This window comes from Procambarus clarkii, chromosome 48 (genome assembly GCF_040958095.1).
Source record: "Procambarus clarkii isolate CNS0578487 chromosome 48, FALCON_Pclarkii_2.0, whole genome shotgun sequence".
In the NCBI taxonomy this organism is placed as follows: domain Eukaryota; kingdom Metazoa; phylum Arthropoda; class Malacostraca; order Decapoda; family Cambaridae; genus Procambarus; species Procambarus clarkii.
Genome location: NC_091197.1, coordinates 20,917,847 through 20,941,131, shown reverse-complemented (window position 1 = coordinate 20,941,131; position 23,285 = coordinate 20,917,847). Strand labels below are relative to the sequence as shown.

At 49.8% G+C, this 23,285-nt stretch overlaps 1 protein-coding gene across 3 annotated transcripts in view; it reads left to right on the top strand.

Moving 5' to 3' along the window:
- The window catches only part of LOC123764809 (uncharacterized), a 430,287-nt gene that overhangs the window by 335,621 nt on the left and 71,381 nt on the right, over window positions 1-23,285 (top strand). For all 3 annotated transcript variants that reach the window (XM_069302648.1, XM_045752985.2, XM_045752984.2), the window contains 2 exons: window positions 13,660-14,067; window positions 15,369-15,505. In XM_069302648.1, the coding sequence (XP_069158749.1) occupies window positions 13,660-14,067; window positions 15,369-15,505 (545 nt within the window). The remainder of the gene's footprint in view (window positions 1-13,659; window positions 14,068-15,368; window positions 15,506-23,285) is intronic.

Here is a 23,285-nt window from a genome sequence, read left to right as displayed (position 1 = left end):
GAAAGGGTGCTCTCCTATTTTTCCTCTCCTCGGTTTGTGGTGGCCCCTTCGGTTCCGGATTGTTTTTCCAAAGCTTTGTTTTTGTTGGCATTGGCCTCTGGGGCCGGATAGGGGAGCTACATGCTCTCCTTCGGCGCAGGGGTTTCTGCTCTTTTCGTCCTGGGGGTAGGTTTGTCCGTTTGCAGCCTTCTCCATCTTTTCTGGCAAAGAACAAGACGGCTGCTTTCCGGAGGGGTACGTGGGTCATTGATGCTTGGTTGGTTCGGCCGGGGGTGCATCATGTGTTGTGTCCGGTTGCAGCACTTCGCCATTACCTGCGTACTTCAGCTGGGGTGGCTGGGGATGCGCTTTGTGTTGATCCGGTTTCCCTCATTCCCTGTTCCAGGTCTCGGGTTTCCCAGGATGTCCTCAGGGTTATTAAGTCTAGTCAGCCTGCAGTCTATCCTCGCACCCATGACGTTCGGAAGGTTACAGCTTTGGCTGCCGTGTTTGGTAACATGTCTTGGGCTCATATTTGGGAGTGTGGATTTTGGAAGTCGAACAGGGTCCTGGCCACCCGTTATTTGGTGAATGTCTCTGCTCCTCGTTGTTCTTGTGTTGCTTTGGGTCGCAGGTTGCAGCCAGTTGTCTCGACTTCGCATTGAGGAATTTGTGGCCGCCGCCTCCCGGGTAAGTCCCTATTTAACTTCTCTTTGGGTATGTAGCTCCATGGAGCCGTTGGGGCTCCCCACAGAAAACTAACATTGAATGTAATGAAACGTCATTTTCTGGGTGAGCCCCGGAGGCTCCCTGGTTATGCTCCCTCCCATCTGGTCGGCGTTTTTTTTTTTTTTTTGCGTTGGTTGAAGCCTAGTTTTCGAACTGAAGGCAGCCAGCGCGGTGAGGTCCGGGGCCCCCCTCCCGGGGAACGGAGTGCTGCGTGGACGACCGGCGAGGCAGTAAATTGATTGTTTGATTGTTTCCTTGGTATTGTAGGGAGTTTCTACCTCTCTGTTCGTTTTTTTGTTGTAGTTTTTTAGCATGTGGGGTTTGTTTTGTTATGCCTACCTTTCTGGGTGCCTAACCTCGGTCGATGGCAGACGAGGAAAACCCCAACCATAATGGGGTTTTTCCAGGGCCAGCTCCCTGAAACCTCTCTGAAGGGGCCTAGTTCTGGTGCTGGTCCCTGGTAGGTCTGAACTTCATAGCTAATGACCCGGTCTAACATAACATACATTAGCCCAATGAGCTCCAGAGAGCCTACGGGGCTCATCCAGAAAATGGCGTTTCATTACATTCAACGCTGGTTTTTTGTATCTGTTTTGTCGGTCACAGCCCCCTGTTTCAAGTGGCCCTTTTCTTCTCCCGGTTTCTCAGCGTGGCCACCAGGGAGGTGCTGCATTTTGTTTACATGTTCCTGGGTGTGCGAGCTAGCATCTTGGGTGAGTTTTTCACCTCTTTCAGGGGTTTTATTCTCCGGTTGCCGTTTCTTTGCTTTTCTGGTGTTTTCTGCCCGCTTCTGTTCCTCTGGGAGCGCTTGGGTGTTGGTTTTTACACCGGTTTTTCCGTTTTCTGTCTGTTTTGGGTCTGGGCTCTAGGGTTTGGGCTTAGTGTCCCTGTCTGTTTATGCTTGCTCTCACACCTTGTTTTCGGTCTGTTTTGGCCGTTTCACTGGGGGGTTCTCTCTGGGGGCTGTGCTTTGTCTTTGTGTGGTGTATTTCCGCCGGCAAATGTGGTAGTTTGGGCTCCCCCCGGGTTGGATTCTGGGTTCCTTTGGGTTTTTTGGTTTCGTTCCGGAGGTTTCTTCCTCTTGGGCCCCTCTTTGTGGGTTAAGGGGGCTTTGGTTCCTCGTGTGACCCGGTTCTGCCTTCTGGAGGTTCCGGGGTCTTTCTGGCTTGCAGGCTGATCATTTTGGGTCTTGGCACGTGTTGTGGTCATGTCAGGGCCTTGGGTTTTGTTGTCGAGGTGGGCCTTTTGATGCAGTTTTGTGCTTTCTTTGTGCCGTCTTCGCTTGGCCTGCGTGGTGCTCTCTGCCCACTGGTTGGCGGCTTGTATTTTTCTTTTCTCTATTGAATTTTCTTTTCTTTTCATGTGTATATGTGTGTATATGTGTACATATATATATACATGTACTTGTGTATACTTATGTGTGTGTGCATGTGTGTCTGTGTACACGTGTGAATGTGCATGTACATACACACCTTGTGTGTGTGTATTTATATATATATACCCTTTCTTTCGGAAGGGGCCCCTATCCCTTTGCTGCTGATGGGGCGCTGGGGAAGCAGCTTGCTCTGTTGGCTCTCACTTGGTCCGGCAGTTAGTGGGCGTTTTTGGTTGTCTTCCGGCCTCTGGTGGTGGCGGACGGCTTCTCACCCCTTTGTGGGGTTCAGGGCTGGCGGGGTGGGCTTCTTTCCCTGCGCTTCGTCATGTCATCTTCGTGGGTGCGTTTGGACGTGGTCGATCTGCCCCATCCTTCCGGGGTTCCCGTCTGCTCTATGCAGACACGGGCCTTGCGGATCTGCAGTTCTTCTGAACTTGTTCAGTCTGCGCCCTGGATTCTTTGCCCTCTTCGTAGGACTGTTGTTTCGTGTCCGGCTTCTGTTGGGGCCGGGTGCGTGGATGGTGGCACGGGACCTGCGGATCAATTCTTGGCACGTTCCTCTGGCACAGGACTGGCACAGTTGGTGGTGGGGCTTCATGCTTGCTGCTTTTGTTGCCTTCCCTAGTTTGTAATTGGCACTTGGTGTATTCACCCATCTTTACCGGATCTTGGTGCCCTGTCTGCGTCTGCTCGGGATTCGGTGTCTGGCCTACCTCGACGACTGGCTGGTGTGTGCTACCAGTAGGTTCACTTTTCTACTTGCCAGGGTTGTGGTTCTTTCCAGATCCTCGGGTTCGGTTTCCTGGTGATCTGGAGGCCGTTCCACCTGTTTCCATCCCGGGTTCGGACCTGGCTGGGTTTTGTTTAGGGCTCATGGGCCGCTCCTTTCTTTCCCTACAGAAGCGTTGCTGCGGCGTTGGTCCCACATTCAGCTGTTTGAGGGGGTTCCTGGATCGCTCGGCGGTTGCTCGAGAGGTTGTGCGTCAGTCTGAACTTCGACGTGCTGGTCTGCTCACAGGGTCAGGTTTGGCTTCGGTGTCTGTTTGGTTCCTTTGGGGACTCCCCTTCCGCGTCTCTTGCAATCGTTGGGTTCGTTCCTCCGGGGAACTTGTGTTGGTGCTGCATCACTAGCTTCCTCTTTGGGGTTTTCGGGGTTCCGTGCCTTGACACCTCCCCGAGTCTTTGTTTGATGTATTCACGGACGGGTCATCTCTCGGCTGGGGTTTTATGACCAGTGCTTACCAGGTCGGCCGGGGATGGTGATGTCTGTCCGTCCGTCAGACTCACAGCACGGTTCGGGAGTTCGTGACTGTCTGGTTTGCACTCTGGAGGGTTCGGATTCGGATTCTCGCGGTTTGGCTAGCTCTGCGGTGTATTTCCGGGGTGTGTTCTGCGTCCTGGCAGACAGCTTGTCTCGGTTCATTCCTCTGTTCACGGATTGGCCGGTCGTCGCCGGCTCGTTTCGTTGGCTCTACCGGACTTATGGACTCCTGGCCATGGACATCTTCGCGTCGGCGTGGTCTCTGCATCTCCCATTCTATGTGGCGCCCTTACCCGCCAACAATGGCGGGTAACATCCTTCACAATGGATGCCTTTCGGCAGGACTGGTCGAGGTGGGGTTACCTGTACCTCTTCTCCCAGTCCAGCTGTTGGTTCAAGTTCTGGCTAGGTTGGAGTCCATTCCCAAGGACAGTAGTCCTCGTGGTCCCTTGGTGGCCGACCCAGCTTTATTATCAGATGCTGCTTGATAGGTGTCCGAACCCAGGACATTTTCCCGCAGCTCTGCCTCTTTCGGCAGGTCAGACCAGTCCTGTACGTGACTGGTTCAGCCTTTTTCTCGGCTCTTCATGTCTGGTATTTTGACGCGGGTGTATCACCATCTCTATGTTGATCAGGTGGCTTCGTTAATGGTGTCCCACCTGCGAGCTTCGTCTCGGTGACAGTATGACGTTCCTGCTATTTCTATTAGCCATTTTCTGGCTCTTCGTAGGTTGTCTTCTCTTTCTCATTAGGTTGTCTGGTTCTTTCTTGGGTTTTCAGGACTGTTATTTGATGCTTCTTACTGTCGCCTCACATTATGCGGTACTGGCGGAGCCGCTATGGCTTGCTTTCCGGGTGGACATCACATCCGCCCCTTTCCATTCGCTTTCTCGTGTTATGTTTCTCCTCCAGTCTGCTCATGTGTCGCCTAAGCCATCCTGGTCCTTGATCAGGGTGCCCTCTTATCTTCTCCTCAGTTTGTGGTAGCCCCTTTGGTTCAAGATTGTTTTTCATAGGGCATATTTTGTTGGCACGGGCCTCTGCGGATCGGGTCGGGGAGCTTCTGGCTCTCTTCCGGTGCAGGGGTTTCTGCTCTTGGTAATGGTTGTAGGTTTGTACGTTCATAGCCTTTCTCTGTCCTGGCGATGGTCGAGACAGCTGCTTTTCAGAGGGGTCCTTGGGTTATTGATGCTTGGTTGGTTCGGCCGGGGGTGCGCCATGTGTTGTCCGGTTGCGGCTCTTTATCGTTACCTGTGTACCGTGACTGGGGATGTGCTTTGGGTTGATCTGGTTCCCCTCGTTCCCTGTTTCAGGGCTCGGGTCTCCCAGGTCGTCCGCAGATTTTTAAGTCTACCAGCCTGCGATCTGTCCTTGCGCCCATGCCGTTCGGACATTTGCAGCTTTTGCTGCCGTGTTGGTGACGTCTAAGACTCATTTTGGGCGCGAGGATTTGGGGGTTGCACATGTTCCTGGCCGCTCGTTCTTTGTGCGCGTGTCTGCTCCTGTGCATTCTTGTGTTGCCTTGGGTCGTAGGTTGCAGCCTGACTTTTCGGCTTCGCGTTGCGGAGTTTGTGGTGGTCACCTCCCGGGTCAGCCCTTTCTTTTCCTTCTCTTTGGGTATGAAGCTCCAGGGAGCCATAGGGGCTCCCCATGGAAAACCAGCGTTAAATGTAATGAAACGCCATTTTCTTGGTGAGTTCCGGAGGCGACTGAACCCTCCCTCCCACCGGTCGACGGCTTTTTCATGTTGGTTGAAGCTTAGCTTCCGAACTGATGCCAGGTAGCCGGCACGGTGAGGTGCCTCACCCCGGATTCAACATAAAAGTTCTAGGGTAGGCGACAAATGAAAGGCACCAGAGTTGAGGCACAACCTAGCATGGTGCAGAGCATCGAGACGATGATGATCTGAAAGAGAGGCAGAGGAGTAGGCAGGGTAGTCATAATCCAGTTTTGACATACTGAGAAGTGCAAAGGAGTGTGTGTCTATTAGCACTCCAGGAAGTACAGGACAAGACTCAACGTAATGTAAGGACCTTAGAGCATCTGATTTGGAGGCAAGAGATTTAGGGTGACTAATATTTATTCAGAAGAGGACTACCATAGAGCGATATCTGGGGACGAAGACCAACCTGCTACCGAGTAAAAGACATAACACAAGTTGTAGATGTAGAGGACTTGAGGCCATGATTGTGGGTCAGAAAGACCATCAGTTGCAAGTTGGAGGCAGTGTTAGAGGAAAGGGTATCATCACCATGACAGCAGAGAGCGAGATCGTCAACATAAAGGGCAGAGAAAAAGGAGTAAGACATTTAAGGGCAATGAGGAAAAGAATAGCGCTCAGAACACTACCCTGGGGAATGCCTTCGAATTTGTGAAAGGAGGCAGAGAAGGTGGCACCAACTCCACTTTAAAGGAATGACAAGAAAGGAAGCTATGAAAGAAGAGCAGGAGATCATCACAAAGACCATAAGAATGAAATTGGGACAAGTATTATACCTCAAGGTGGTGTCGTAAGCCTTTTCCAAGCAAAAAAGAACAGCAATTATGGAGGTCTTTGCACCAAAGGCAGAATGAATGTATACCTTTATGTCCACTAAAAAATCAGTCATGCTGTGACACTACAACAGCCAAATTGAGAGTGGAAGAGGTAGAGTTAGTGTTATAAGAAACACGCAAGACAGACACTGAGGATATGTTCTTAAAGCTTGTAGACACAACTCGTCAGAGCAATGGGATGAAAATCCTTATGGGAGGTCCCTAGAGTACCGGGTTTCTGAATAGGAAGAAGCACCACCTTAAGCCAATCTTCGGGAACTGACGTCTCCTGAATGTGATTTTACATATTCAGCAAATACTGAAAGGTACCCTGAGGGAAGTGACAAGGCATCTCATATTGAGTGCCATCTGAGCCTGCTGCTGCAGAATCACAGAAGAACAGTGCAGACTGGAGTTCCAATAAAAAGAAGAGATTATTATAATGGAACTGGAGGTGAGTGAACGGTTTCAACGGGAGCACCTCCTCCCATTGAAAAGCAGAGATGCAATAGGTACTTGTGGTGTTGTGTGTTAATGAGGAAGTCTTGGTTGTAGGGTTGATATAAAGCCATTGCTTGGTTATTGACTTTAATACTTAAACTGATACATGACTAGTAGCTACCAAGCTTGGCGGGCGTCCTGTACGCTCTCTGTTTACTTTCTCCTGGCGTCTGAGCCGCCGCACATAGAAAACGGATGGTACCGTTTTCTGTGAACATGACATCCCTCCTTTTCTTTAAAAAGAATAAATACAGGATGTCTACCATGTTTGTAGCACAAAGCAAAGTTATTGACACAAAGGTAGTTATTAACATATCAAGAGATATTGCATACATTTAACATTAATTAAGTACACAAAGAATTTAAACAACTTAATCTTTACCACAAAGGATTTCAATGTTAAAAATACATATGCAATGTTAAACAAACATGAAAGAAACTGTAATACAAAGTTACAAAATATTGAATGAGAGATCTGCATTATTCAAACAATATTAAATTTAGTTTAACATAATAAGTAAATACTTTGCATTACATATGAACACAATTAATCATCAAATCGTGTAGGGCGTTTAACCTGATGTTTAGAACGAGAGTCCTTAAATACAAGAATATCCCTTGATTAATTGTTTGTCGGGTTAAAACTCATTTTTTCTTTTTCCTTTGTACGACTTTGTACTTCATCATTTTCTACACTAGTTGGAATCACTTTGAAATAAGCCATATTACGTGTTATACAATGATCTCTATTACTCGCTGTTACCATAGTTCCTTTTACACTAATCACTTTATATGGTTTTGTATCATATGGCATATCTAGCTTTCCCTCTTTTTTCTTTTTAACAAGAACAGTGTCTCCAACCTTTATGAATTGTTCCTTTGCACGTTGATCATGAGCAATTTTCATTTTGTCCTTGGCTAGTGCATCCTTCTGAGCGAGACGTTTATCTGTTACCTCGGCTGGCATGACGGGTAGTGCGATCCTCATAGGACGTCCAAATATAAGTTCGCCAGGCGACTTGCTCAATGTTCCATGTGATGTAGCACGGTAGTTCCTGAGAAAAGCATACATAGCTTGTTTCCAGGATCGTCCTTCGGCATGAGCACAGCGTTCCGCTTTCATGAGAGGTTGCATGAATCTCTCGACTTCTCCATTTGCTTGAGGATGTAGTGGCATCACACGGCGGTGTTTGAATCCAATATGCTCAGCAAAATTGAAGAAGTCTTGTTCATTGAATGGCGGTCCATTGTCCGTCTTGACAACTTCAGGAATGCCAAAGTTTGAAAAGATCTTGTCGAGTTTCGGGATGACAGCCTTTGCAGATGTGGAAGTGATGATTTCTACTTCTGGATAACGTGAGTGATCATCAATGACTACCATCAAGTACTCTCCAGTTAGTAGCGGTCCACAGAAGTCCATCGATACTTCCGTCCATGGTGCAGCAGGTAGTGGAGAAGGTTGTAGAGGTGATGGTCTTGAAGTATCCACTGCAGCTTGGCAAGGAACACAGGCATCATGCATGTCCTTTGCTTGACGATCAATGCCAGGAAACCACACCTTTTCTCGTAGCAGCTGTTTGGTCCTAACAAGACCTTGGTGTCTTTGATGTGCAAGCTTCAGAGCACGTTGCTGGAGAACAGCTGGAATGACAATACGAGTACCTCGCAGCACGGTGTCGCGTTGTTGCGTAACACTTAATTCTGTCTGGATGCGTTCAAGTGCTTTCAATGCATCTTGGTCAACTCCTGAGGGTGAGATGCGAGGAAACTTTTTCTTAGTCAATGCATCCACTGTTGCTTGCAGAGTTGGGTCCTCTAGGGTTGCAGTACGGACGACTCAGGCGGTGCAAGAGCAGATGGGACACTAATAAGGAAGCCACCTGATCACCATAGAGATGATGATAAACTCGAGTCAAAAATACCATACGCATAGATTCGAGGAGAAGATCGAACCATCCACGTGACGTACTCGTCCAATCTGTTGGAAGAGGCGGAGCCGTGGAAAAACCTCTGGGTTCGGACATCAAGCATGCAGTGCCTGAAAGTATGGCTGGGTCGGCCACCAAGGGGCCAAGAGAACAACTCTCCTCTGGCAAGTCTCTAAGCACGTCAGGACCAGGAGCAACAGGTGAACTGAAGGAAAGAGGTACAGGAACCCCCACCTCGACCAGTCCTGCCGAAAGGCATCTACCCCGACGGCCTTGCAGTCAGAAAAGGGCCCCACATACAGGGGAAGGCGCTGCGACCACACCGACGCGAAGAGGTCCACCTTGGGGCGTCCGAACGACTGGCAAAGCCAACAGAAGGAGCCTGCGTCGACTGTCCATTCCATGGAGAGGGGAACAAAACAAGACAGGCCGTTGGCCAAAACGTTGGACACTCCCCACATGTGAACTGCCAGGACAGCCAAACCCCGAAAACTCAGCAAACGAGTCACCCGAAGCGACCAGCGCCAAAGTGCCAAGGACAGCATCGAACCCCCCGGTTCAGACAATGAACCACTGGGGAGCAGTCCAAATGGAGCCGGATCGTTAACACACCAGATAGAACCAGGAGGGAACCAGATGGGACTTCCTCCAGGTCACCAAGAACCCAAACCCGGTGAGCTGAGAAGGAACCAGATGCCTGGCTAGCAAACAAGCTGACTGGCTGGGAGCCCAAACCAGCCAGTCATCGAGGTAGGCCAACACCCGAACACCTAACAGATGCAGAAGGGTCACCATGACCCACGTGAGGTGTGTGAAAACGCGAAGTGCCAGGTTGAAACCGAACAGAAGACAATGAAAGCGGTAAGCACAAAGCCCCACAACAAACCCTAGCTAGTCCCTGAATCCCGGATGAATCAGGACGTGCCAATAAGTGTCACGGAGGTCCAGGGACACCATCCAAGCACCCGGCTCCAACAGGAGTCGAACCTGGGACAGCGTGGTTATCCAAAAGGAGGGGCAATGAACCCAGGGGTTCAGACAGGACAAGTCCAGAATTAACCACAGGTCCGCGCAGTCCCGTTTCGGGACTGGAAACAGACGGGAAACCCACCTGAGGGACGTCGTCGTTTCGACCACGCCCAAGCGAACCCACTCCAAGAAGAAATGACAGAGTGCAGAGGAAGAAGCCAGCCCTGAACCCCCCACAGGGAAAGGGGGGACGCCACCCAACGCCACCAGAGCCCGTGCAAAATGACCCGAAACGCCCACAAATTGTGGGACCAGGCATGAGTGAACAGCGCAAGCCTCCCCCCGTTAATGGGGTGAACTGCGAAAGGGCCAGCACCCCTACGAGACCCAGAACCTCGCACAGAGCGAACACCGTTCCGACCAGATGAAGGCGGGTCCGAAGGAGGAGCCGAACGCGAACCTGACACCAGTGGCCTACTACGACGAGAGGAACCCCGAGCCTTGGCCCGACCCTTCCGGGAAGGCCCACCATGGGACCCCTGGAGAACTAGCAAGTCTGACATAGGACGGCAAGAAACCGAAGCAGCCTGAATACACTGTGCAACGGCTGAAGTCTCAAACAAGAGAGGGCAAAGAGGGGAAGATATCCTAAGAGCCTAGGCCCAAGTGGATTCCACAGAGGAGGCAAGCACCGTCTGCTGACATGCGAGCCAGGAGGCATAAAACAGAGCCACCACATCCCGCAAGATCAGCGCGAAAAGCTTCAGCAAAGCAGCTGACGAGCGAGCCGTTGAGGCCAAGGTGCCAGACCCAGGACCAGCACCAAGTGTCCCCACATCCTCCGTGAGCCAGTCAGAAGACAGCTCCAGGAGGGAAAAGAAGAACAAGGCCGCAACCAAAAGGCCCCGAGCGCGCAAGTACTCCGCCACCTGCGCCGCCGAAAGGGAGGGAACCTGAACATGGAGCTGAACGACACTAACATCCCGGGTAAGGGCAGGAGTAAACAAGCACTCGCTGAGGTGCTCAAGGTTGCCCCCCCAGGGAAACCTGAAGCACCGTCGAAGCCTCCCACAACTCAAGCATGCGGGAACGGCAGAAGGAGTGCCAAACCTCCAAAGCCAAGACAGGACAGTCTGCCAGCCAGGACGACTCCGGAACCTCGTAACGGAGCCACAAAGGGAACGAAGTCCCAAACTTGAAAGCCGAGGGATCCATTGCCGAGGCATAAACCGGGTCATGCAGGAGGTTTGCCGTAAGGGCCGCCCGCACCGCAGCAGGTTGGATGCGATAAGCCAAAAACCTCTGGAAAGACGGAACCGAAGCGCCTGGGGTAACACGGAACCGAACCAGGGGAGGGGCGGACACCAAATCCAACTTGTACACGGTGGGGGGGAAAAAAGAAAACAACACTCCTTGTAACAGTAAGCCCCACTCAGAGGGTAAAAAAACCCAGGTGGGGTGTAGCAGGGCCCAAGGCCCCCAGGTCAGCCCCTTCCCAGGCCCAGGGGTCCTCTTCCATAGGACCCGGAGCCAAGTCCTCCCCCCCCCCAAGCACCGACCCCACTAGACAAGGCCGGCACAGCCGTAGAAGCCGAATAGAATGAGACCCGCTGGTCAGACCCAGAGGCTTTGGCCGGGGGAGGAGACTCGAATGCCTCTGTCGCCACACTGGAAGGGGCATCCCCGAGGCTGCCCGAGTCTCAAGACCAACTAACCCCTGCCCCGACTCCGAAACCCTCAGATGTTTCGGGGCCAGAAGCGGAGGAGGGGGGACCAGAATGAACAACAGGAGGGGAAGGACCAGGAGGTGCGGACTGAACCAAGGTCGAAGCGACCCCCACCCCCAAGTCCAGGTCGCTATAAGCAAAACGGAGCAGCTGCAGGGCATCCGGGTGAGCTACTAACCTAGCGTGTTGCAACAACCGAAACTTAGAATGCAACGCCTGTGCAGCCTGTACCCGAAGAAGATCATCCACAGATTGGATAAATTGAATCACCAGCAGGCAACAATACTCACAGGACTCAGGGTCGAAAGTTTCACCGACCCAACAGGCTGCATGACGGAGGCAAAAACAGTGAGGGTCGCCCTGAAGCATGGGGACCAAACAACCCTCAAACTCGCACGAAGCAAGGGGGGACCCCAGGGTCACATCCATCGAACCCACGCGCCTCCTAGGGGATTCCCAGGGTTCTGAGCGTTTACTTGAAGAGGACTCGTGCTCAGGTAAACCCAAGCAGGGTACTTCTAACTGGCGCCCAAAACTACCAAACAAACTGTCTAAAGCTGAACCCCAGGGACATGTACACTCACGGGGACCAAGCAGGGGGCACCACCAAGTATCAGGGTGAGGCCAAACACCAATGGCAAATAGGGCAGAACCCCGCACCCATGCAAAAACAAAAGGAAGAAAAAACCCCGCAAGATGACAACGTACCCCAAGGCACAGAGCTGGCCGTTGTGATAGGTGACAACTAGCTGCACAGTACCCTGCGCCCCTTACCAGTGCGAAAACCGCCTCTTACCCTAAGGTAAACTAGGGAGACAAAACTCCCAAGTACCCAAAGGGCGGCCGAGGAACCGAGCAGTATAACGGACACAGAGGCAGACCCCGAGGAACTTGTGGAATGTAACCCCAAGGGCAATACTTACAAGGCACCTAGGGATGGGAACCCTAGGCGCATGCAGCCTGAGTACTGAGGAATAACTCCTGGCTCTCGCACCCCTGGAGTACAGCAGCCACACACAAGGCACAGCGCTGCAAAAATACTGGAGCCAGAGCACACAACCTAGCCGATAGCATCAGCCTCAAGAACTGAGGTGTGGATCGCCGGCTTTGTAGGTCTGGAGCTACTCCTTCCCCCTCCTGGGGAGGGGAGGGGGCTGCGCAGACAGTGGCGCGACGACGGGTGACGTTATACTAGTTTGCTCGTTTTTATTTGGGGAGTTCCATCCACTCGTTCAGCTTTTGGTTGCAGTTTTCACCAGAATAGGGGTTTGTTTTGGGACGCCTACCTTTCTGGGTTCTTAACCCGGTCGATGGCAGACATAGAATGCCTCCAATTACACGGGGCCATTGCTCCCCTTGCCTCTCTAGAGGGGGGCCAGGTTCTGGCTCGTGGTCCCCAGTAGGCCCATTAGAACACCATACACATGACTGATGCCAAAGTCTGACATTAGCATATCAGCCTAGTAAGCTCCAGGAAGCCATAGGGACTCCCCCCAGAAATGAACATTTTGGAAATCGGTACACATGATCAGTCTATACAGCTGTAAAAAGAAAATAAACATAACTCTCATCCTTTTCTTTTAGTATTTTTGCAAAGAGGAAATACACAGAATCAGAACAATTATAATTTTGACTAATGGGATTGTTGGCCGAGGTGATCTCTAGTTTGTCATGATACTGTACAGTACTTTGATTTTCCCCCTGATAAGCTATGCCCACGCTGTGCTTCAAAACATAACAGAAAAAAAAATTCCAAGATCAGATGATCGATTTTAGCATCACTGGAAAAATAGTGTTATACTTTCATAATCTCTCTTCAAAAGCAAGGTTTCTTATTCATTTCTAGCAGCATACCATTCCAATAGGTGACCACAACTAAACTGCATAATTTAGGTGCACTTGGATTTATCAACCAGAGTATTAAAAATAATAATTATAATTTGGCATCCCATTTTCAGGGACAGGTAGCATATTAGGCTTAATCAAGTTCTTATTAGCCCAACCTTACTAACTGAACTTCCAGGGACCTGCATAATGCAAGGCAAACATAGGCATCATGTGAAAGGCAACGTTCCCAATGTTTCTAAATTGTGACACAGATCGAAGTCGGGATCTCTCTGTTGTGAATTGACTGCACTGAAATATGTTCATATTATCCCGAGTTCTTAATAGAACTCAGGAATAACTGAAAAGCGCTCAAGAATATGCCCTAAACCACTCGGCCACAACATTCTCAAAACCTGTGATACAAATGAATCGTCTAGGGTCCTGAGGCTTCCACTGAAGCCCAATCAAGGTTTCATGCATTGCCTGAGTGCACTCTGTCTATGGTATAGGAGTTCTACCTGCAACGCTTTACTTCAAATGCACAAAGAAATCACATTAATGTGATGTATCATTGAGAAAACTAGTAGAAGCAATGATGAGGGTTCGAACCTACAAGGATTTTTAGTTGAATCTCAGGAAGCATTGCTTTTGAGTATGTCATGGCTGAGGGGTTTAGTGTGTGCTCAAGAGCCCCATTTGTGCAAGTTCGAATCATCATCATTATCATGGCTTCTACTGATTTTTTCATGTACTAATATAATTGATAAATACAATATTATTTATTTTAAACATATAATGTTTATCAATTTAAATAACTTTGTTTTCCAGGGCTATATTGAGAATGAAGTAGATATGAATTCTGTGGGATCTTGTTCACAAAACTGTGGATACTATCAGCATGCGAAGAGTGAAAGGTGCTATTTGCCAGCCTCTCAGTACTGCGGAAAACATCGTCGATGCATGGGTACCGTGCACGACTGCCAGTTTTACAATGCAGATGCATGGGTCTGCATATCAAAGAATCCTTATCGACGCTATGATTCTATACGTTATGAAAGTCAGCTAAGACTGGGGCCTAATCAACCATGCGAAGGCTCTGAAATGAAAGTAGATTCATGGTGGAGATTTTTCTTCCACTGTTCTTATTGTCTTTGTCTTTGTGATGATGGCAATTCTCCCACTTCTGATCGTTACATCAGCTTGGTTCCAGCCCTTAGTGATACTGGGAACAATATGGTAAGTAATTTGCCAATTTAAATAGTGAAATGAATTTGATACAGTAAATTAATTGGGGTAAACCTTGAAAATATGAGTTTAAGGGAAATGTTTAAATGAGGTCATATAATAATTGTTAATATGGTGAGATTTTTTCAGATTACCTAGTATGTGACTGATTATATAATAAACAGGTGATGGGTTGGAGCATATAGTTACAAAATTAGTTAAGAACTGCATTTGTATGAACAAATGCAATGTGGTACTATGTTGCTGTCACAAAGTATACATAGTACTGTACTTATGCCTATCCAACCCGTTCTCAAACTTGCTCATAGTCAATATTGGCTTATTTAATAAGTGCATATGTGACATACTAATTGATTGAATATTTTAGTTTACCTTGAAAAGCTTCATAGAAAACACCGACCTCGCCTAACCTTCTTAGTATGTTAAGATAAGCATCTTATTGCTTCTTAATTACAATTATTACTTAACCTATACCGTTAATAGGTTGTAGTAATTAAGAAGTAATAAGATGCTTATCTTAACATACTAAGGTGGTTAGGCGAGGTCGGTGTTTTCTATGAAGCTTTTCAAGGTAAACTAAAATATTCAATCAATTAGTATGTCACATATGCACTTATTAAATAAGCCAATATTGACCGTAAGCAAGTGCGAGAACGGGTTGGCCTATCGCATAAACTAAGAGTTACTGTATGACATAATAGTGAAAGTTATGTTAATGAGAAGAAAATAGTGCTGGATATATATGTTAGGGGACAGAAAATTGGCTGTGTTGTAAGTTTTCAATAATAATATTTTCATACTTTTTTGAGAGTGGGTAAAGGGAAACCTTTGGAGATATCAAGAACATATCCCATTTTCTAATTAAAAGTAAAAAATGCCATGCACACAATGTGCTCTGCACGAGGTCCTTCAAGAATGTGTTCCTCATGCACATTGAGGGCTGTATACTGAAATTCATTGTGTAATTCACTTGACTTTAGGTCTACCATAATAATGATTAAGCAACTATTAAATATTTAAAGGATAAAATTGGTAATTATTAATGATATTAAATTCAGTGATGTAGCCCAATGACACAAAAATATGTGGTTTAATTCAGAGGTACAGTATATTCATTACTAGTATTTTAGAGATTAGAAAGAAAAGAGCTTCAGGATAAACACACACAAATTAGCTTTTGGGATAAGGTATGCACAGTATAAACTTAATAGTATTTGTTCATACTTTCATAACAATGGTAATTTTAGGTCTACTACTTATCAGGATAAATTTATTGATATTGTTAATTCCAGGTAGTGACAGGTGTTCAGTTCATCAAGTTCAAAAGAGTGATCCATCTTCAGATACAACAGGGTCAAGCACTTCCACAGGGACATGTCAATTCCACTACTCTACAGTGGGTCGACGTCGAACCTATTAGCATTATCAGGTACAGTACCTGTACTGTAATACAGTATATTTGATCTGCAATTATTTGGATTTATTCCTTGCATGTTCCATACAAGAACATACAATGGGTTACTGTATTATATAACAGATTTTAATTCACAAAGAAAGCACGCTGGCGTGATATATCAATTAAAATAATTTTGAAGTAGGTTTGGGCAGCTGTCTGGAATTCACCAGATCATGGGTTCGAGTCACTCCATTGCCTCAAAATGATTTTCACAGATTTTAGTGATTAAGTGGTATGTTACACAAGTTTACGTGTACATGTTTGGATGATAAAACTCAGAGTATAGTGGTTTTCTGTGGGGAGCCCCAAAGGCTCGCTGGAGCTTATCGGGCTAATGTATGTTATGTTTGACTGGGACATTAGCTCTGGAGTTCAGACCTACCAGGGACCAGCGCCAGAACCTGGCCCCTTCAGAGAGGTTTCAGGGAGCAATGGCCCTGGAAAGCCCCATTGTGATTGGGGTTTTCCTTATCTGCCATCGACCAGGGTTAGGCACCCAGAAAGGTAGGCATAACAAAACAAACCCCACATGGTAAGAAACTAAAACAAAAACCGAACAGAGAGGTAGAAAACGCCCTACAATCCTAAGAAAACAATCAAACAAGCAATTATCACAATTTACTGCCGTGCCGGTCGTCCGCGCAGCCCTCCCCTCCTCTGGAGGGGGGAGGGGGGCCCATGGATCTCACCATGCCGGCTGCCTTTAGTTCGTAAGCTAGTATCAACTGGGATAGACGCTTCTCTGGCCTCAAATTCCTGGGCGGTGTTTGCCTTGTGTGGCGTTCTCTGCTGTCTTTGTGTGGTGTGCGGTGGCCAGGAGTACCTCATCAGTGCCGGGGCTGCATGCACTTAGGGGGCTTCCTTCCCTAGGCGCCCTGTCAGTACTGCCCCTGCCTGTCAGGGTTATCTTCCCTGGGGCGTTCAGGAACCATTCCCGTAGAGGTTCTTCCTACCCGGCATTTGCCTCGCCCTTGGGGCCCTTGTTTGGCCTTGGGTAGGGAGTGGTATTGTGCTGGTTAGGGTGTCAAGGTGTTGCGCGACCTACCACCTAAGCGGCGACCGGTTCCTGTTGCCTCTGGGGACGTTGTACTTTTGCGGGGTTTTTGTTTTGTTTTGTTTTTGTTTGCCTGGTGGAGGTTCTGCCTCGTTGGTCTATAGTTTCCCTGATATTGTTTTGGTGGCCCTCTGCTAGGCCCCCGCGCTTGTACACATCCCAAGGGTTTTCAGTGTTATCATCTACCCCTTGTTTTGTTTGGGTTTCTTAACCAGTTGGCAACACCTTGCCCAGCCTTCCCGTAGTTGTTACCCTACGGGCCCTGGACACCCGGGCTCGGTGGACCCATGGATGCGTCTCCCGAGTTCCAGCCTTTCTTGTGTGGGTTTGAAGGTTGCAGTGTGCCCTTGTCTCAGGGTGACAGTCACCTGTTTTGCCTCCATCATGCTGCCTGTTGGGTCAACGACACCTTTGACCCGGAGTCTTGCAAGTCATGATCGCTGCTTGTGCTCAGTTTTACTCTGAGGATGTTCCTGTTAGGGTACAGGCAGCATCAGCATTGCATGTTAGGTTTAGGTTACTGCAACGCGCTAGGTTGGTTTCCCACCCGGATGCCCCGAGGCTGCCCCGTTTTGGTTTTAGGAACCCTGACCTGGGGGCGTTAGTCGCTTCGGCTTTGGCTCCTTCCGCGCTCCCTGGTCCTTCCCCTGTGGTTCTTCCTGCACCTCCCCCCCCCTGTGTCTGGCTTCAAAACGTCTGAGGGTTTTGGCATCGGCACAGGGTTTAGTTGGTAATGAGATTCGGGCTACCTTGGGGGCTGCCCCATCAGGGTCGGGGAAGGAGGCATTTGAGCCGGTTCCTCCTGCCGAGGCTTCTGGGTCCCACCAGAAGACCCTCTTCTTGTCTGCCTTTCCCCTGGACTCTGCCTTTTCTTCAGGGGTAGAGGGTTTGGAGGACGGCTCTGCCCTGGGTCCCGACGTGGAGGATCCTGGGGCTGGGGATGAGTCAACCTGGGGGCCTTGGGCCCCTTTTGACCCCACTTGGGTGCTTTTGCCTTCCTCGTGAGGCTTATTGTTGCAGGTGGAGAGGTTTTTCTTACTCCTCTTCCCTGTACGAGTATGATTTGGGTTCGTCTCCTCCCCAGGTTCGGTTCTGGGCTCCTTTGGGTACCTCTGCTCCGTCTTTCCAGAGCTTTTCTACTTCTCGTATGTCTGCGAAGGTGGCTCTTGCTGCATTCCTCTTACAACACCCGGGTTATGCCTCTGCGATGGATCCGTCCTCATTTGAGTTCGGTTTTTCTTCCCGTTTTTGGGTGCGTTTGGAGGTTCTGGAGTCTTCCTGGCTGGCAGACTGCCCTATCTTTTCGTTGGGGCATGGCATGGCATGGGTTCTGTCGGACCCGCACGCTTAATTGGCAGGAAACTTCTACTTTTATGTAGGTTTACCTGGGGGGCGAGTTTGAGCACCTTAATGCGTGCTTGTTCGCACCCATGCTTTCTCGGGATGTTGGCCTTTTTCAGCTTCACGTGCAGGTTTCTTTTCTTTCAGCTTCGTTGGTTGCTGAGGATTTGCGTGCCCGTGGGCATTTGGCATCGTTCTTATGTTTGTTTTTCCTTTTCGAGCTGTCTTCTGCTTGGCTTGAGGAGGATGTGGGAGCGTTGAGTGAAGGGTCTTCGTCTGGGACGCTGACTTCGGCTGCTAGGACGTCGGCTGCATCTTTGAAGCTCTTTGCGCCCATCCTGAAGAAAGTGGTGTCTCTGTTTTTTGCTTCTCGCCTCGCGTGCTGTCAGGCTGTGCTCGCCCTCTCTTTGGAATCCACTTGGGCCCTGGCTTTTAGGTTTTCATCTCTGTTTTGTACTTTGCTGATTGCAGGGACTGCGGTCTCTCAGTTTCTTCAAGCGGCTTCGTCTAGTTGTTGTCCTATGGCGGACTTATTGATTCTCCGAGGCGGTGGTTCTCTGCAATTTCGGAGGGGTCGTGCCAGGGTTCCAGGTTCCGCTGGTTGAGGTGGGCCATTGGTGCCAGTTTCTGAGCCGTTGTTCCCTTTGGGGCCAGCGTCATCTGGTCGGCGCAGTGATCACCCTGTTCGACATTTGGGTTCTCATAAGGAGCGTCGGCCCTTTCACAGTTCGCCGTGTTGACGGGGCGATGGGGGGGAGGCTTGCTCTGTTTGACCATGCTTGGCCCCACAATTTGTAGGTCTTTTCAGTTGTCATCCGGCCTGTGGTGGCGTTGGGCGACTCGTCCTCCTTTGGGGGGTTTGGGGCTAACACGACAAGTTTCTTCTCCTGCTCTTCATCAAGTCATCTTGGAGTGGGTGCGCTTGGGCATGGTCGAAACGACTCCGTCCCTCAGGTGGGTTTCCCGTCTGTTTCCAGTGCCGAAAAGGAACTGTGCAGGTCTGAGGTTCATTCTGGACTTGTCCCGTCTGAACCCCTGGATTCCTTGCCCTTCCTTTCGGATGACTACTGTCTCAGGTCCGGCTTCTGTTGGAGCCGGGTGCCTGAATGGTGTCCCTGAACCTCAAGGACGCTTATTGGCACGTTCCTATTCATTCAGGGTTCAGGGACTGGTTAGGTTTCATTGTGGGGCGTCACGCTTACCACTTTCGATGCCTACCTTTTGGCTTGAATCTGGCACCTCGCATTTTCACGCATCTGACCCAGGTTGTGGTGACCCGTGTGCGTCTTCTTGGGATTCGGGTTTTGTCCTACCTCAACGACTGGCTGGTGTGGGCTCCCAGTCAGTCAGCTTGTCTGCTCGCCAGGGATTTAGTTCTTTCCCAGCTCGCCAGGTTCGGGTTCCTGGTGAACTGGAGGAAGTCCCATCTGTTCCGTCCCAGGTTCGGACCTGGCTGGGTATTGTTTGGGATTCTCAGACCGCTTCCTTGTCACTATCTTGAAGGGAGCCGGTCGGCCGAGCAGACAGCACGCTGGACTTGTGATCCTGTGGTCCCGGGTTTCGATCCCAGGTGCCGGCGAGAAACAATGGGCAGAGTTTCTTTCACCCTATGCCCCTGTTACCTAGCAGTAAAATAGGTATCTGGGTGCTAGTCAGCTGTCACGGGCTGCTTCCTGGGGGTGGAGGCCTGGTCGAGGACCGAGCCGCGGGGACACTAAAAGCCTCGAAATCATCTCAAGATAACCTCCCTCCAGAGGCGCTGCTGCGGCTGCGGGACCGCCGTGTGCTGTTTCTGAGGGGATCCCGGGTCACTCGGTAGTTGCTCGAGCGGTTGTGTGGGAGTCTGAACTTCGCTGTGCTAGTGTACGCGCCTGGTCAGATTTGACTTTGTCTGTTTTGGTTACTTCAGGGACGTCCCTTCCGCCTCTCTCGCGATCGTTGCGTTTGTCCTCCAGGGGCCTTGTGTCGGTTGCTGCATCACGGGCTTCCTCTTCGGGGTTTTCGGAGTTCGGTGCGTTGGCTCCTTCCCAAGCCCTCACTCGATGTGTTCACGGACGTGTCATCTCTCGGTTGGGGCTTTGTGACCAGTGCTCACGAGGCAGGCCAGGGACGGTGGGGTCCGTTCTTCTGTCGGGTTCACAGCACGATTCGGGAGTTCGCGGCAGTCTGGTTCACGCTTCGGAGGGTTCGGGTCGCTCGAGGATCGATCATTCACCTCCATTCAGACTGTTCTCCAGTGATTCATTGCCTGAACCGCGGGAGTTCTGTTTGGTCCTTGGCTCTTTGGGGTTGGTCCCTTCATGTGGTTCATCTGCTGGATTCTCGGGGTTTGGTTCTCTGTGCGGTTCATGTCTGGGGAGTGTCCAACGTTCTGGCGGATGGTCTGTCTCGCTTCCATCCCCTGTCCACGGAATGGATGGTCGATGATGACTTATTTTGTTGGATCTACCAGACATACGATCTCTCAGATGTTAGCCTCTTCATGTCGGCGTGGTCTTGGTGTCTCCCAATCTATGTAATGCCCTTCCCCGACTGCGAGACGTTTGCAGTGGATGCCTTTCGGCATCCACCGAGGACTGGTCGAGGTGGGGTTACCTGTACCTCTTCCAACCGGTCCAGCTGTTGCTTCGGGTTCTGGTTCGGTTGGAGACATTCCCAGGGAGAGTAGTCCTTGTGGCCACTTGGTGGCTGGCCGAGCCTTGGTTTCCAGTGCTATTGGCTCGGTGTCCGAACCCAGGACGTTTCCCACAGCTCTGCCTCTTTCAGCAGGTTGGCCCGGTCCGGTAAGGGGCTGGTTCGACCTTCTCCTCTGCTCTTTGCATCTGGACTTTTTGACGCGGGTGTATCACCAATTCTATGGTGATCAGGTGGCTTCGTTGATGGTGTCCCACCTGAGAGCTTCGTCTCGGCGACAGTATGAAGTTTCCTGGCGTTCTTTTCGCCATTTTCTGGCTCTTCGTAAGTTGTCTTTTCTTTCGGATTGGGTTGTCTTGTCCTTTCTTTCTTGGCTTTTTCAGGACCGTCATTTGATGCCTAATACTGTCGCCTCATATTGTGCGGCGCTGGTGGAGCCGCTCAAGCTAGCGTTCGAGGTGGACGTCACATCCGCCCCGTTCCGTAAGCTTTCTTGTGCTATGTGTCACCTCTGGCCTGCTCATGCGCCTCCTGAACCGTCCTGGTCTTTGGACAGGGTGCTCTCCTATCTTTCCTCTCCTCGGTTTGTGGTGGCCCCTTCGATTCCAGATTGTTTTTCCAAAGCTTTGTTTTTGTTGGCATAGGCCTCTGGGGGCCGGGTAGGGGAGCTTCATGCTCTCCTCTGGTGCAGGGGTTTCTGCTCTTTTGGTTCTGGGGGAGGTTTGTCCATTTGCAGCCTTTTCCATCTTTTATGGCGATGAACGTGACGGCTGCTTTCCAAAGGGGTCCGTGGGTCATTGATGCTTGGTTGGTTCGGCCGAGGGTGCAGCATGTGTTGTGTCCGGTTGCAGCTCTTCGCCGTTACCTGCACGCTTCAGCTGGGGTGGCTGGGGATGCGCTTTGGGTTGATCCAGTTTTCCTCGTTCCCTGTTGCAGGGCTCGGGTCTCCCAGGCTGTCCGCAGGGTTATTAAGTCTAGCCAGCCTGCGGTCTATCCTTGTGCCCATGACGTTCGGAAGTTTGCATCTTTAGCTGCCGTGTTTGGTAACATGTCTTGGGCTCATAATCGGGCTCGAGGATTTTGGAAGTCGAACAGGGTCCTGGCAGCCCGTTATTTGGTGAACGTCCCTGCTCCTCGGCGTTTTTGTTTTGCTTTGGGTCGCAGGTTGCAGCCAGTTGTCTCGATTTCGCACTGAGGAGTTTGTGGCTGCCGCCTCCTGGGTAAGTCCCTATTTTCCTTCTCTTTGGCTCCAGGGAGCCGTAGGGGCTCCCCACAGAAAACCAGCGTTGAATGTAATGAAACGCCATTTTCTGGGTGAGCCGTTGAGTCTCCATGGCTACCCTCTCTTCCATACAGTCTGCGGTGGGGGGGGGGGGGGGGGGGGGGGTCACGTTAGTTGAAGCCTAGTTTCTGAACTGAAGGCAGCCGGCGCGGTTAGGTCCGAGGGGGGCCCCCATCCCCCTACCGGGGAGGGAAGGGCTGCGCAGACGACCGGCGCAGCAGTTAATTGTGATAATTGCTTGTTTGATGGTTTCTTTAGGATCGTAGGGCGTTTTCTACCTCTCTGTTTGATTTTTGTTTTAGTTTCTTTCCATGTAAGGTTTGTTTTGTTTTGCCTACCTTTCTGGGTGCCTAACCCCGGTCGATTGCAGATAAGGAAAAACCCCAACCACAATGGGGTTTTCCAGGGCCATTGCTTCCTGAAATCTCTATGAAGGGGCCAGGTTCTGCCACTGGTCCCAGGTAGGTCTGAACTCCATAGCTAATGTCCTGGTGTAACCCGATAAGCTCCAGGGAGCCTTCGGGGTTCACCCAGAAAATGGCGTTTCATTACATTCAACGCTGGTTTTTACATTTATTTAGTATAGTTTTGATTACAGCAGTTGGTTTGTTGACAATGTAGTTAATTAAGTGTCGTAGTAGCCGAGACAAAGCCTGAAGCAGGGTGGAGATCTTAAGTGAGGCCAGGGAAAGAGAGCTTGGACGTGGGGCGTGAGTGTAGAGCTCTGAATACTGGCGGGGTCGAAGAGCATGAATGCGGATGAGAGCGCGGAAGCTTGTGCAACAAGAATCTGGCTGTCTGCTCTGTAGCAAGGCTGAAATATCTTGAGGATTGGAACTGGACTCGTCAAGTGTTACATTGTTGCTGGTGAATGTCAATGGGTGTTGAAGATGTGCTGTATCTCTCAAGTGTCTGTAGTAAACCACTATATGAGTTTAAACACATACCCCTTGGTTCTGTGTTGATGTAGAGGAGAGTGAGGAACCACCACTGACCCTAGAGGGAAGGGAACTATTGGGAGAAAATGCCTCTTTCTATCTCTGAGAAAGTGAAAATGGTACTACTCAATGCTTTCTAAGTTATTAAAAAAGCCAAGTCAAACTACAGTGAAAATAAATTTAATCAAATAAAGGGCAACATGAAGAAAACATCGAATGCCATTTCCCAAATATAAGAGTCAAATAAGAACTTTAAAAAGAAAATTATATGCCTAGCTGGAAATGGTGGAATGTTATCGGCTGCCAACACTGTTACTCAATTTAATAGTTTCTTTGCCTCCTCCATTAGTACGTCCCTTGTGGGACGTTTGGGGCTTGACTCTATTTATTTAATTATTAAAGTAATGAAATCAATTACGAAGGACCACCCGCTTTTATAGTAAAGAGGGAAACTAATAAAACGTGATCATTAGAAATTCCTAGAGGAGCCAGTGACTATGGATA